This window comes from Plectropomus leopardus, chromosome 20 (genome assembly GCF_026936395.1).
Source record: "Plectropomus leopardus strain MGB_pleo_1.0 chromosome 20, ASM2693639v1, whole genome shotgun sequence".
In the NCBI taxonomy this organism is placed as follows: Eukaryota; Metazoa; Chordata; class Actinopteri; order Perciformes; family Serranidae; genus Plectropomus; species Plectropomus leopardus.
In genome coordinates, this window is record NC_142195.1 from 23,907,622 (window position 1) to 23,923,047 (window position 15,426).

A 15,426-nucleotide genomic window follows, 5' to 3' on the forward strand; every position below is an offset into this window, starting at 1 on the left:
TGCATATGGGTAATTACAACACTCATTAACATAACTGAGCAAGGCTATTGATTGTGATTACCCTCTACGCATGCTGACAGTCTCTCATGAGTAATGTCAGACTGACTGGCATTCAAGTGGAGAGTTCAAAGGACATTTCGGAGATCATACATAATATTTTTCACATTTGATCGAGTGCTGTTTTTTCCTGATAGCTACAGAGGTTTAAATGTCAAAAACGGCAACAATCACCTTGTAAATATAAAAGATAAACCTCTTTCATATTTTTACAGTCTCATTACTACACCTCTCTTTACTGCTTCACAGAAAAAGCCGTCGTCCGGCACACGTTTATCAGCTTCTCACATGGAAATGAGGTGAACTTCTGCCCTCAGGCAGCATGTTTCCTGTTTATTGCTCAATATAAAGGCTGAGTCTATAATGTTTGTTGTCTTGATATAGACTTATCCACTAAACAGGAAGACATTTAAACCTGTTCCAGCTGATCAGGATAGGATTAGTCTTCAATTTTCTTAATGGTTTCAGCCCTGGGCTCTTACAGTCTTTGCAGAGATTCTGTCTGTGACTAAGCTCAATGTGTGAATTTAATAAAATGTATTGATCTGGTATGAGATTGACAGGTCATGGTTTCCCAATAGCTCATATTTGCTTTTGCAGCAGTGAGTCCACCTAACTTAAGTCCCCTTTAAATTCCCTTACCAGCAGCAAAATGTATCTGAGCTTTCTGCTAAATGGACAATCTAATCATTTATCACAACTGGCTAGCTGACTTGTTATTTAGAATAAGTTATAATGAAACAACGATGGGATATTAGCAGTTTACATGAGATTCCTTCAGTACAGACATGCAAGAGGTCCGGCATTTTTTTGTGTGGTTTTGTGTCTGTTTGTGGTAATTTTGTGTATCCTTGTGGTTGTTATGTTTTCATTGTAATCATTTTGTGTGTCTTTAGGGTCATTTTGTGTTTCTTAGGGGTATATTTGTGTCTTTTTGTTTCTCTTTGTAGTGATGTTGTGTCTCTTTGAGGTCATTTTATGTCGCTGAGGGATATATTTGTCTTTTTGCCTCATTTTGTTTCTCTTTTTAGTCATTTTTTGTATATTTGACATATATTTGTATCTTTTTAGGTTCTTTTGTGACTCTTTGTGGTCGTTGCCCCTTTGCAGTTTCTTTGAATGTCTTTGTTGACATCTTGACAACTTTTGTGTTTCTTTGACATTTTTTTGTCTCTTTGAGGCATATATTTGTCATTTGTTTCTCTTTGTATCTGTTTTGTGTCTCTGACATCCTTTTGAGGTTCTTCAGTGCGACTTTGTGTCTCTTTGAGGTATATTTATGTCATTTGCGCCTCTTCTGGGTATATTTGAGTCTTTTTGGTTATTTTATTTCTCTTTGTAGTTAGTTTGTATCTCTGTAATTCTTTTGCATCTCTTTGTTAACTTATTTCTCTTGGAAATATTTTGTATCTCTTTGTGGTTTATTTATCTGAGCCTCTTTTTATAGGTCGTTTTATGTCTCTTTATAGTTATTTTGTGTCCCTTTCTGGTCATTGTTTTAAGGTCAGTTTCTGCCTATTTAAGGTTTTATTGTGTCCTTTGATAATTTTTTTGTCTCTTTATGGTCGTTTGTTGTCTCATTGTAGTTTTACTCTCCGTTTGAGTCTCTTCCTGGTCAACACATTCATTTGAGCGACATTTGCAGGTGAAGATCTTTTTTACGCATAGCTAAAATAATAAAGTCTGATTCATCAGTCCTGCCGTAATTTATTTCTTGAATTTTATTAATATATAATAAATATATTTTTGTTGAAATTTTTTAAAGATGCATTGGTACATGGTCATTTAGGAGAACGTATAGCCTATAGAAGTAAACAATGAAGTAAATAGCATTGACATCATGCACAGTGCACTATTTAACTCTGCGGAGGAAGTCCCTCCTTCCATTCCTCCCGCGCTCGCAGACGTCACTTCCGCAGCAGAGAAAACATGGCGGCTGCCAGTCCGTCGGATTCGGCGCAATCACTGCCCAGAAATGTCGTCATCAAGACGGAGCCAGGAGCTGAGGACGGGCTGCTCTTCGGCCCGGAGAATGTACCGGTTAAACGAGACCCCGTGGTGCCGCTCGTGGCTCCGATCAGCGGGCTGCAGCCGCTCGCCTGGTCGCAGGACCACCGCCTGGCTGTGTGCACCACCAGCACCATGTCGGTGATGGAGCTGGTGTGCGATGTACACAGCAACAAACAGGAGCTGACTCTGCACAGGACCTCGATCCCCGTCCCGACTGAAGCGGTAAAACTGCGGGTAAATATGCACCAATGTTCACCTGCTTACACGTGGAGCGAAGCTGTTTCTGCTCGTAAACACTGAGACGTGCAGCTCAACCTGGAGCTGGCTGTGTGCTGGATTTCTGTTGTGTTTCGTGGTCGATCGCGTTTATAAATACTCTGATAAAGTCTGTGCACACTTTATAATATGTTGTGATGACGTAAGAAACAACATCCGCTGCAGCCGACTGTGCATCAATGCATCGCACTGCTTCCTTCTCCAGTCTGCACAAAATTAACCAGTTTAAGTACACCGCCACCAGTTTCCACAATATACACCTACCCTCTGCTCATATTCATGAACTTGCCTCAGTCTCTACTAACAGTCCTTAAAAATCACACTTGGCTTGCAGGCAGTAATCCACAGTAACTAACCAGTATGACACTGTTATAGGTGACAGAAACACAGTGGTGAACTGTAATAATAACTCAAGTACTCTACTTAAGTATGAATTTGTGGTACTTGTACTTTAATTGACTATTTTCTTTTCATGTTGCGTTATACTTTGGCTTCGCTACATTTCAGAGAGAAATATTGTACTTTTGACTTAACTACATTTTATCTGACAGCTTTAGTTACTTTACAAATTAAGATTTTTGCATCAAAATATAACAAGATTTTATAAAAAAATTGAATTACCAAACAGTTTAGTCCAGCCACAATAGTTAGTTAATTATTAATTCAGTTGAATCACAGAAAATTAATTGTCAACTATTTTGATACATTTCAGTTGTTTTTTCTCTCTCGCTTTTTAAGAAATAATTAAAAGTTTGGGGTGGGTATTTATTTATTTATTTATAAATGATTTCTTACTATTTCAATAATTTTGAGGTTTGGGGCTGTTTTTTCTATTATTATTTTTTATATATATTATTTTTAGAAAAAAACATTTGTCTGCATTATGTAATTTTTACTTTTAACACTTTAAGTACATTTCCGTGATTATACTTACTTCCTTTTACTTAAGTAACATTTTCAATGGAGGACTTTTATTTGTAACAGTAAACAGTATTTTCATGGGGTGGTATTAGTACTTTTACTTAAGTAAAAGATTTGAATACTACCATTGAAGAAATACACATACAAATGTGTTGTGTATTGCAGCAGTTATTTGTCAGTGTTTTAACCAAAGAGGGACAATTGATCAAAATGACCTAATAGAGTATAGTACAGTGTTTTCCCATGTATTTATATATCAGGCAGAGCATTTTAACACAGTTTTTGGTCAACGGAGATGCATTGGCTGATAGACTCGTGCTCTGCAGACATCTCTATGGCCAATATTTCCAATACTCAGCAACTCAGACCAAAAGGATCTAGATAGATAAAATGCACTACAGGTAAAAGGAAGAATATGTACTTTTGATTTTGTGGTGAGCTGTCTCTTTAAGGTAATGCTGTACCACTGATATTAAGTAACAAATGTGTTTAAAGAATAAATAGGTGATTACAAAATGACATCTGTGAGTGTATTGGAGTAGTGTTTTACTATTTGTCTGCTTGTAAAGCAACCTGTGTAAACACGCCTCAGAAACACAGCCAAGCTACTATTCACTTGTGTGCTATTAGTTTGGCAGCGGTGGATGTTTCTGTATTTTCATTATTTACTAAAGTGAAAGAAAGATAATTAAAGCGATGGAGTACAAATGTTGATGAAAAGAGAAACTGAAAAACAATTTTTGCCACGGTAAATCTGTCTCCACGCAGCTGCTCTGGTGTATAAACATGATTGTTTATAGGTTCGTCTCCTCTCCAAAAATCCACTTGGCAGATAAAGTACTGGATGGAGCTGAATTTTATAATCCACAAGGCGCAGTGGCAGACAGGCAAAGTAGCTTTCCTGCTGTCATTTGGAGATATGATTAAATGCTTGTAAATTGGAGGGCTCCTGAGCAGGGAGCGGTAGATGATGGCACTCACAGAAGCCACAATCTATCAGTCTGATGTTACTGCCGCATCACCCGAGCATATACTGTGCTCCCGAGAGCTGACCCGAATGATTCGACGCTTCGATTGTTTCCATGATAACTGACATCAAAATCACAGTTATTATTTGTTATTCTCAGACAAGGACATTTAAACTTACTGATGGTTTTGTGACTCAAACTCGATCTCATCTAACAGTCACCAGCAGTCTGCAGCCCTTCTGAAACCGAGACTGTTTGAATAATTTAATAATCCGATCATTATAATTACCCTAAAACATAAAATAACCTGAATTTGATTATGTGATACTTGTGCATCTTTATGTTACTCATATTTAAACTTGTGTTTTCTTGCTATTTGTGGACTAGAAAAACATGTTTTTTGTCTTATCTTGATAAAAGTTGACTATTTGAAAATTTTTCTCATACCTACGAAAAAAGCAAAAATAAAAATATTGGTGAATTCTATAAATCAATGGGTACGAAATAAGAACAAATTGTGAAGAAGGAACAAAAATAAGAGGAAATGTGTCTGTATATCTGTATACTGAGATGATCTGACCTTTAATCTCAAATTTTTAAATATTTGTGTTTGTCACTTTGCAGGTGGGGCCAGCAGAAGAGCTAGCAAAAGCGACGGAGAAGTTCATCACACATCCGGACCCCACAGTGAGGCAGCTATTTATGGCCGACAGAATGATGAACCCGACGTTGGGAGTGCACAAAGGAATAAAATATGCCAGTTGGTCTCCGTTAGGCTGTGACTCGAGTGGGCGCTGTCTGCTCGCATGCCTAACGCTCGACCACAGACTCACCATTCACAACAGCCACAAGCGTCTTGAGTGGAACATGCTAGTCGACCTCACCAAAAAGTACAGCGAGAGGCTAAAGGAGCGAGGTTACTCCAAAAAAGACGGCAAGCCTCCGCAGGCGGACCTGCTGGACTTTGACGAGCTGCAGCGGCGCTTTCGTATGCAGACTCCTCTGAGAATGGAGTGGTCGAGCGTTTACACGATCAAACAGGTTCAACCAGACAGTATGTGCAAAGACGTGGAGATGGTCCTCCTCGCCGTCTTGATGGAAAATGGTGACCTTGTCTTGTGGAAGTTTATGTTGCCCTTTTTAAATATGGCAGATGTTGTGTTTTATGACATCGTTGAGTCGGGTGTGACGAGACCGAGTGACTTGGCGTGGTGGGAGTATGAAAGCGCAGATCGGCGGATGAGCGGCCTGATCGTCGGCAGCGAGGTGGGACCTGTGAAGATCATGCCCGTCAGCCTGTCGGGAGTGAAGGGCTACTTTACCCTTCGACATCCTGTCATCCTCTGGAAGGAGTGCGACGAGATCGCCGTCGAAAACCTGAAATGTGTCCCGATGATCCACCCGATCCAGAAATCCAGCTGCAGCCTCATCGTAGCGTCGCGCGGCTGCTACGTCTTCTGGTGTCTACTTCTGATTTCACCGGCCGGACTAAATGTGCACAACTCCCACGTGGCGGGGCTGCACTCGCTCCCTGTGGTCTCGTTAGCGGTCAGTCAACATGGCGTTGCAGTGTACACATGTTCCGTTGACGGATGGATAAAAAAGCTGACACCAACTTTTACAGAGAACACCTTGATTTTCAAACAAGAGGACATGTTGCGACCTGAAAACCTAACGGGGAGGAGGATACACGGGATCGCTGTGAGCCGCAACGGAGCGTATATTGCACTGGCCAGCACACAAGGTATGATTGGCAGCTATCATCCAACTCACAGGACATACCAAGTGAACTTTGTGACCCTAAAAACGCCAGAAATGGCAGCAGCACTGCTGCTCAAGTCCCCCACGCAGAACTTGTACAAAATGGCCGACCTGCTCGATCTAGTGAGGTGGCAAATCTTGAAAAACAAGAGCATCCCTGCGTCGCTGCTGGAGCAGCTTGATCAGAAGATCCAGGAAGTAGACTCGCCCTACTTGTGGCGTTTCAAGCTCTTCCTGGTGCGGATGCTTTACCAGTCACTGCAGACGCCTCCCACGGATCACCGCTGGAAACCGACACACGAGGAGAACAAGGTGTTTGTAAGAGACGAGGAAGAAGAGGACGGAGAAGAAGAAGAGGATGCTGCGGAAGGCGAGCCTGGTGGAGTAAAACAGGAGAAGGAGGAGAATCTGGAGGAGCAGATGGCGGAGGTGCAGGCTTGGATCAATGCTGTAGAGACTCACATGATGAGAGAAAACATGAAGAAGGTGCTGGGGGTGGTTTACCTCAACACCTGGATCGCTCAGAACACCAGCATACCCACCTGCGGCCTGGTGGAGTACCTCTCCAAAGACACTAACGACAGAGCCTCAGAGGTAAAACTTACTCACCGCAGCTTCTTACCAAAGATGTGGGGATTTTTTCACTTTGTTTTTCCTGATCATGGTGACTGGATGTCAGGTATAAGCTGATGGTCCCAAAGCGATATGTATACAGTTCAGTGTATTGCAGCTGCATAATGCACATGACAAATAGCATATTGGCTACTGGAATAAAACAACCGTATGTGGTTGTTGAACATTCAAAATTCATCATTTAAAAACAACAATATATACTGTAGCAATAAAATTGACCCAATTGCAAGTACATTTCACTGATAAATAGAAACTTTTAGTTTCTTTGCGTTTCAGTAATGCTGTGGTTTATGTGTAAACTAAAGCTATGTTGTGGTAAAAAAAACACTTGGTTATGGTTTGGAAAAGATCATGTTTTCAATGAAAACATCCACATTAGGCAGCACTAAAGCTGCTGAAACACAGCAAAAACCTGCTTAAGACACCCAGATTCAGTGGCAAAATCACTGGGAAATGTGGCAGTGACTTCCTAAAAAACTCCTCTGATTGGTGGTACAAACAGTGTTGGCTCGCTATAAAACAACTGGTGGTGTTGTATATTGGTCTCGACCAACGGTCTGCAGGTTGACACCTGTCTTGCCAAGGGGTGGTGCTTACTATAAGATATCAAAGTCACTTTCTCCCTCTCAGACACACACACACACACACCTTGTCAAGCGCAGCAATGCATCTTGTCTTTGTCCTCAGACCATGTCTTGTGGCAACAAAGTCCCCAACAGGTCCAGATATTTAACCTGCTAGATACCTAGGGAGTGTCTGCAATACATCGCTCACATGTTTAAACAGTTCACACAGCGCAGATTTGGGAAGCCGGTCTGCCTCAGATCTGGGGCTTTTCTTAAGGAGCTCCAAAAATTGTCAGTGAGCGGAAAAACTGGGTTAAAGTCATGTAGCGTGAACTAGGCATAATAAGTCTCACCCAAACCATGAAAAACCGGAGTGTCCACATACTTTATGCTATAAAGCGTTCGTTACAGCATTTATCGTTATCTTATATTTGCCACAGTGGCTGCTGTTCAGCAAAAGTTACAGAAGCCTCTTCTTCACTGCACAAAACACCTGCTAACACCCGCAACATTTGGCTTTTTAAAGCAATGGGAAAGTGTAGAATAGGCCTTCACAGCTGGATCCAATGACTCCGCAGTAGTCACAGGAATTTATTGCCTCCGTCTCCAATCAGCATTGATGGGAAAACAACAACCGGATGAACACGCTAATTTCAGCTCCTTTACCAGCAAGATGCAAAAACGAAAAAAAATAACACACACACACGTCTGCTACAGCTCCGTGTACAAGCTCTGCTCCACTGGCAATGGGAATGGAGTCTATATCCATATAATTTACCCATGTTTAAAAAACCTACATGCACATGCTAATTTAGGTGGGGATGTGGTGACAGACTCAATTAAAAGTGACAAACTACAAAAATATCCAAATGGGTTCTTACATTGTGTGAAAACTCTGAACAAATTATCTTTCAACTAATGAAGCTATTGCATTTTTATGGTACAGCTCTTTTAGTTTTTTATTATTGTCTGTTTATGATATAGTATATGTAATTGTATATGCCATTAAAGTGTAGTGCATTTGGGTAAAATAAATGATCTTGATAAGACTATCTGCTCTGATATTAGTGTTTCAGATCAGCTAAAAATAAAAGTGTTTAGCCTTTAAGAGATTAGCACCAAACTCCCATTCATGCTGTCGTCTCTGCTATCATTAACACGAGCTGGGCTGCCTTCACTGACACCCTCTGGCTCTGTGTTTGTGTTTGTTTATTATCCCTCTCAGGTCCTGATTGGCCACATCAAGAACAAGATGAACAAGCAGACGTTCTTGGAGCGTTGCAGCCTCTGTCAGGAGGTGCTGCCCTTCTCAGACCACAAACAAGCAATCTGTAAAAACGGTCACATGTGGCTCAGGTATAGAGCTCATTCTCTTCTCCCCGAGTTCAAATCAAATCTACTAAAGTTGTTTTTTATTAGCTTTAGCCTTAACGCGCCTGACGGTACATGAATTGAATCTTAATGCCAAATGCCTTCTTTTGACGGTTTATTTATCTTCACGGAGCAGTAATCAAGCCTCCCACCTTGTGATATTTACCCATGCACCACTCTCATCGTCTCATAAATATCGTCTGTCAAACATTTCTCCTGCCTTCTCGCTAGCTGGATTGTGGTGCCTCTGGTGGGCACTGAGCAGGAAATCTGTGCCCGCCAGTTGTACCTCAGTGCTGTTCCTGCTCTACTTTGTGTGTGTGTTAGTGTGTGTGTGCGTGTGTGCATGTCTCTGTCCCTGCCAGCCAGCTCTCTAATGCCTTTCTCTCGCTCTCCTCCAGGTGTGTGTTGTCATACCAGGCCTGCCAGACGCTGACGTTCAGACGTTGCCTCCTGCTGGATACCATCGCCAGACTGCCAGAGCCTGAGGGTAAGCGCCACTTTCCATCTCTCTCCACCTCCGTTTCACAGTCGCTCTCTCGATCAGCCATCTCCTCCTGTCACCTTCAACGTCGGCCTTCATCCCGCTCTGCCTCTCAGATCGTCGCTTGACATTTTGGATTTCGAGTCAGTCGAAAAGTTCATACCTAACAAACAGGAATGATTGGAGAAATTTGGTGGTTAAGCAGCAGAGGGTAGGTGGATAATTAAGGGACAAGCTGTTTGATTATCACATTTAGGACTTAATTTCAATCAGTTAGTTGTCGTATCGATCAGAGCTGATCAGATTAGATTGATGGATTGAAGGAGCAGCTGAGAGGGAGAGAAAAAACTGTATAAATTGTGGCAGATGCTGATGTTGGAGGTGCACCACAAATAAATGAATGTGTGGAAAGCTGGGCTCGCCTGTTTACGGTCATCTCTGAGTGCTGTACACAAACCATACAGTTTGAGAGATGCATACCCAAAAAAAGCCCACTTTCTGCTCAGACTGAGAAACACAGCTGCTTTTTAACTTTACGAAAGATTTGGAAATCAACTATTTCTGTATATGCGCAAAATCACAAAGGTTGAAGGAGTGAAAGAGGGAGGCTGGTCCAACAAGTCTGCCACTGGCGGAAAACTTTGAAGAAAAAAATTCTGATTTGAAGAAAATACGCAAAATGACACATGAAAAATCTCTCCGTATTTTGACGTGATGAATGGCATATTAGGGCTGCATGTAAACAGAAATATTAGTAAATTTTCATTTTCTTTATCCATTTAAACAGCTTAGTAGGAGTATTGTCTTTCTCAGAATAAGGGCAAAAATTAGAATATTTTGTGTATGTAAAAGTAGTCACATCAGTTTGTTGCATTATTGGTGCAATCAGATCTTTTTTTTCTTTGTAATTCTCTTTTTATTAGTTTATTTGAACATAAAAAACTAAATATACAACCAAATGGACATGAGGACCTTTCAAGCATGTGAAAAAATAAAAAGATTTAATTAAAAAAAAAAAAAATAGAATGGACAAATGAATAGGTGAAAAAGGGGGGTGGGATAATTATAAAATAAAATAAAATAAGGGTGAAAAAGAAGTAGAAAGACAAAGAAAATTCTATAAACAAGTTTTCAATAACGATATTCTTCTTAATCTAAAATGAAAAGTCATTCCTTCCATTGCATAAATATTGTACACCAAATCAATCTATCTGTCAACACCATTTTTTTCCTTTTTAGCCATTTCTTGGTTAGGGATTTCTTACAGGCCACCAATTAAGTTAACTGAGTTTTTCATCCAGCCTAACCAGATACATCAGTGCCATTTTGATGCCAACAGCACACAGACTTTTCAATCAGTTATTATGATTAGATACTGAGAAAAAATACTGATTCATCATGATGAATTTGTCACAGTGAAAAGTGCTCCTCTGTCAGTAATCAGCAATGTGGCTCCTGCAGTGGGAGAGAAAAGTTACTAGAGAAAAACATTGTTTTCTTCCCGCTGTTTGAGGACGGCTTCATCTGGCTGCAACATGCACCCCAGGTCTTTATCAGTCCTGAGCACCTGAGGCACGACTCCTCTGGTCATTCCAGCCTATCTGAGCTGCAGACTGACGGGTCTGTGCAGCTCTGACATCTGTCAGAATCAACATCATCACAGCCACTCTCAAAATATCTGAGCAGTTTTTTTGGTCCTCTTTTATATTTGGTTTTTAAATCACTTTTGCAGTATTAAAGCCTTTGCAGACGTAACATTGCTGGCTTTATTTATCAGTAAAAAGTAACAGATTTTTGGCCTCAAGCACAGGTTTTTGATACGTTTTTTATGGCTTTTTCAGACATGTCTTAAGGATCATTTTATATTTAGAAACAGTCAGTACAAACATTACTTGTTTTCTCTCCCCACAGATCCAGAGTGGATAAGGAAGATCCTGCAGGCGCCGTGCACGCTCTGCGACTCGCCGATGATCTAGAGCTGATCAACAGGAGCAACCTCAGGGCTTCCCTGCGACCTTCAGAGCGTCCCGCTCTGATGCAGGGTCCACTTTTGTCAGACAACACTGCTAAGATTTTTTTATTTTGTGTATTTTGTTCACATTTTTTCTTACTTTTTATGTATTTCTTAAAATTGCAAAATAAAGGGCTTTGGTTATATGTTCTAACACTTCTTTCCTCACTAGTGTAACCAACAGAGAACCCCCTGCTGCCGTTTTAAATGAATATTTCACTGAGGTAAAACATTCTGGACTCAAACTTTACAGATTCCTCTATTTTCTGCCTTCTAAAATAAATTCCCAGTCAGACAGTGTTTGCACAAGGGTGCAAAGAAACAAAGTTTAAGATGTGGTTATATGTGGAGGCTTCTATTATTCAGTAGGACTTCAGGGCACCATAAATAAGCTCCCTCATTTTCCTTATGTTGACTGTATTTCCAAACCTTTGGTGTAGTTTTTATTGCAAGTAAGTGGAACTTACTCTGTTAGTCCTATTTTAGAGAGGGTTTTTTTTCTTCTTTTTTTGAGTGCAACAAATAATACACTCTGAATAATACATACTCTGGAAAAAACTCAACATACCTACTTTAATTGGCACTGTAAAACAATTTCCAAGCTCTGGGAGGAGGAGGAGGAGGGAGGTGGGTGGTGGTGCTCAGTCATTCTCTCAGATGAGGACTTCCGCTAATGTAAACGCAGAAAAGAAGGAGCGGCGAGGCAGATGAGATGAGCAAGAGGCAGGAAGAAAGCGAAAAGTGTGCTTAAAAACCCGGCGCGGTCCCTCCCGCGGGAGCGCGTTGTAATGAGATTCAGCAGTAATGAGGGACAGAACATGGCGCCAGATGTGATTCTAATTCTAATCAAGGAGGGGAGGGTGGCGGCGATGGAGGGGGGTTAGAGAGCATATTGTTAAATACAATTAACCCTTTTTTCATATTTGGAGGGAACAAGGGCTGAAGGGAGGGGAAACAGGCACGGCAGCATGTTCTGGGCCCCGGATCCTTGTTTTGGGGACATGGAGGTCGGCGGCCGGTGATCAAAGACGAAGCTGGACCTGTGAGACTGGGCCAGCAGCAGAGTCTCCTCCATCCACCACCGCCTCTCATCCCTTACATCAGCAGGCCCGGCAGAGGTGGGGTAGGGTCTGCCCTCCCTCTGGTGTCACTGGAGATGATAGCCTGCCCTGGGGCGAGGAGAGAGGAGGCAGCTCAGCTCCAAACACACAGGACTTCATGAAAGGGGAACTTTTATTTATTTATTTATTTATTTATTTTAAACCTCACATTTCTTTACCCACTGGTGGCATTTATTGGCCCGAGACTCAGTGAAGATTCGGTCCTTTTGGGGAAGAAAGGGATGTCTCCCATTTTACTAGAAAGAGAATCATTTATCACATTATCCTGTGCAGGAGGAGACTGGAGAGTTTTTGAGCTACCGGAGAGATTAGTTTTAAAAGTAAAGCTGCAAAAAGCATCCATGAATGAACAAGCAGGGGCAAAGGTAAAATCAGTACCAGTAAAAAATCCTATTAAATAGATTTACTACTTGTTTAAAAAGTGATAATTTACTAAAACTAATGTAGTAAAACTACACACTGTATCCTGACTGTTAGTTAAGCCTGATCGCACAGTAAATCCAAAGTTTTACTCTGAGATGTGCAAAACAATAGCAAACCACACGTACTTTAAAATGGAGTTTTTTACAGTACATAAAAAAAACTTCTGAAGCCACTTAAGAATTTTCAGTCTTTTGATCAAATCTCATGAACTGGTTGAAGTACGGCCAGTTTCTGAGCTAATAAATAGCCAGTGAGAGGGCCTTGAATCGAGTTTTTATCATGTCAAATTATAAAAAAAAGGTTGTTTCCCTGGACTTCTTTTGCAATATTATTATTATATTAATATATTAAGTGGAATTGGCTGTACAAATGTGTTCTTAGTGATCAGTGATCATAAAGCGTTCATTGAATATGCTCATATTTGAGTAAGCCATGAACTGAACGCATCAGTTTGAAACTTAGGAATTTGGATATGAGTTGTTCACAGTTGCAACAGTTAATGGTGCTCATTTCCCAGCACTTGGCATGCTGACAAAACACCAGTGTGGTTTCGAAGTATGTTTTTTTTGGTTGGATTTCGTTTTCATCCTGTTGGCGAATGCTAATAAAACAGCCACCAGCACTGCTGAAGCCAACTGACATGGATATCTGAGGGACTTTTATGATCAAATCAGTAAAAAAATGCACATTTTTATGCAAATTGTACCTGTAAGCATTCACTCAATATGCTCATAATGCTGTGAATTAAAAACTGAACGCATCCGTTTGCAACTTATGGATGAGAGCAAAGTTCACCATGTCGTATTTCACTTCAGATAGCAGCTACCATTACTGCTAAAGCTAGATCATCTAGATATTTAAAGGACTTTTATTTTAAAAAATAGTTCTACTTCTAACCGAAAAAACAAAACAAACAAACGCAGCAAATTGTACCCTCTGTTTAAAAAAAAAAAAAAGTATGAACGTCAGTGAATTTGAAAGACACATCGAGTCGAAACATCTAACCAATGCTGGGAAATATTTGTGCGTGAATGATGATTTTGATGTCATAAACTTAAATTAATTCATTTTTTGTGTTTTTTTTTTTTAAATAGTGATTTTAGTTCAAAATTCAAATTGTGAACTATGAACGTGACCTAGTTCTTCTTAATCTGTGTGGACTGAACTCTGAGCTCAGTGATGATCTTATGTGGTGGCCAAAGTATTTTTTATATCAAAGCTTTCTCACAAATTTTGAAACAAAGGAGCGGAAGTTCAAAGGAAAACATGAATCCTGATTGTGCTAAAAACAGTGTAAGATGACCTTGCTTTTGTGAAAACAAGCGGAAAGCAGCACTGCATTAAAACAGTATCCATTTTTAGACAGTGCTCCAAAAAATCACGAGTTAACTAAGAAGTCAAAGTTACTAAAAGCTTTGTAATGAGCCGTTCCATCGGGCTGTGGGAGGTTTGCAGTGTTTGGCGCCTCTGTTGCTGCCACGCTTCTTTTTTTCAGCCTGGGGATTTGGTGCTCCGTGTTATAGTTTGTCAAGTGGAAGTGGCTCCTCAGGTTGTAATGTTCCTGTCACTGATAGGTGGAGACCAGCACTGTTACAGAGGTTAGCTGTGTTTGGTTGATCCTCCTCCCGCTTTAATATAATAATCCGTCAAAGAGCAGCTCCTCGAGTAATTACCTGCTTCCCCTCCCTTTCTCTCCCACTGTCTTTGCTCTCAACACTTCAAACGGGGGATTTTTCTCTTTGCATACAATATTTATATCCTTTATGTCAGTGGCTGGATGGCATAAAACATTCATGGCACCTTTTCACACCTTTAATTTCATGTGATATTCCTTTTGTTTTGTTTAGATTTGATTTTGAACATGATGTGTCCCAGCGTATTCTCTCAAGAGTATCTGTTCGTGACATGTGACTGCATCACCTGATGGGACCATGACATTGTTTTATCGACATGCTGCTTTCATGAGTCTCCTGTTGAGTCTTTATACATCTCGTCACATTTTTGAGATAAGTTGGGGAGCGGTTTACGATGATAAACGCCATGAGACGATACAGTTTTGTCAGAGATAATTCTGTCTAAATCGATGACGAACTGATTTACAGAATACTGTATTATTTATATATTTTCATCAATATGTTAATGTACTTAATTTGTGCTTTTTGTTTTGTGCTTAATTTGCAGAATTAACCAAAAACTGATTTTTAATTGATTAATACATTTCTGTATCCTGATATACTTATTATATACAGTGATAGAGGATTTTTTTTTTTTTTTTTATTTAACCTACCTCATTATTTTTTACTATAGTACATCCTGGTTGTTTTTTAGGCTCTTTACTGCAAGAAATCCCATTGTAACAGTATGTAATAGGTATAGTATGCAGGAATTTCCCTGAACAAAGCTCAGTTCTAAAGTGAATCTGTGATTGGCAAACCGAAACCACTTCCTACACAGTATACCTTTACTATCCTAAAGAAATTCACAGATGGGATGACATCACTTTGGGATGACAACTGTTTCCTAAGACAACCGACTTTTAAAGCTTTTTCTAGACTAAATTGTAATTTGTCGGTAAAACTCCTCAAAGAAATGGTTTTATCTCACCTCAGCTGCAAGATTATCCTCATGTTTTAAGGGAAAAAACAAGAAAAGGTCTGAATATGAAAACCCTCATTTGTCCTATAGTAAATCCCCTTTTTCCGAAACTGATTAAACTTCTTTTTTTTTTATGGAGTGCGCTGAAAAGGCTTGAAATTGAGGATTATGCAATCTGTAGCAACAGCAAAATTGTTTCTTTGATATGATACCAGTAGTTAGAGCAGTA

At 40.2% G+C, this 15,426-nt stretch overlaps 1 protein-coding gene across 1 annotated transcript; it reads left to right on the forward strand.

The window, feature by feature from the left end:
- The first annotated feature begins 1,938 nt into the window (after positions 1-1,938).
- gtf3c4 (general transcription factor IIIC, polypeptide 4) lies at positions 1,939-11,212 on the forward strand. Its single transcript, XM_042509300.2, has 5 exons — positions 1,939-2,301; positions 4,857-6,587; positions 8,418-8,548; positions 8,965-9,053; positions 10,959-11,212. Exons 1-5 carry the CDS (start codon positions 1,987-1,989, stop codon positions 11,021-11,023), a joined length of 2,331 nt encoding a protein of 776 aa, XP_042365234.1. The 5' UTR covers positions 1,939-1,986; the 3' UTR covers positions 11,024-11,212.
- Positions 11,213-15,426: the final 4,214 nt, after the last annotated feature.

What these genes read in the sequence shown, in the direction of transcription:
- gtf3c4 (XM_042509300.2), top strand. Translation starts at nt 1,987, where the DNA reads ATGGCGGCTGCCAGTCCGTCGGATTCGGCGCAATCACTGCCCAGAAAT. An exon ending in AACGGTCACATGTGGCTCAG is followed by an intron (nt 8,549 to 8,964) that starts GTATAGAGCTCA and finishes GCTCTCCTCCAG; the next exon opens with GTGTGTGTTGTCATACCAGG. An exon ending in CAGACTGCCAGAGCCTGAGG is followed by an intron (nt 9,054 to 10,958) that starts GTAAGCGCCACT and finishes CTCTCCCCACAG; the next exon opens with ATCCAGAGTGGATAAGGAAG.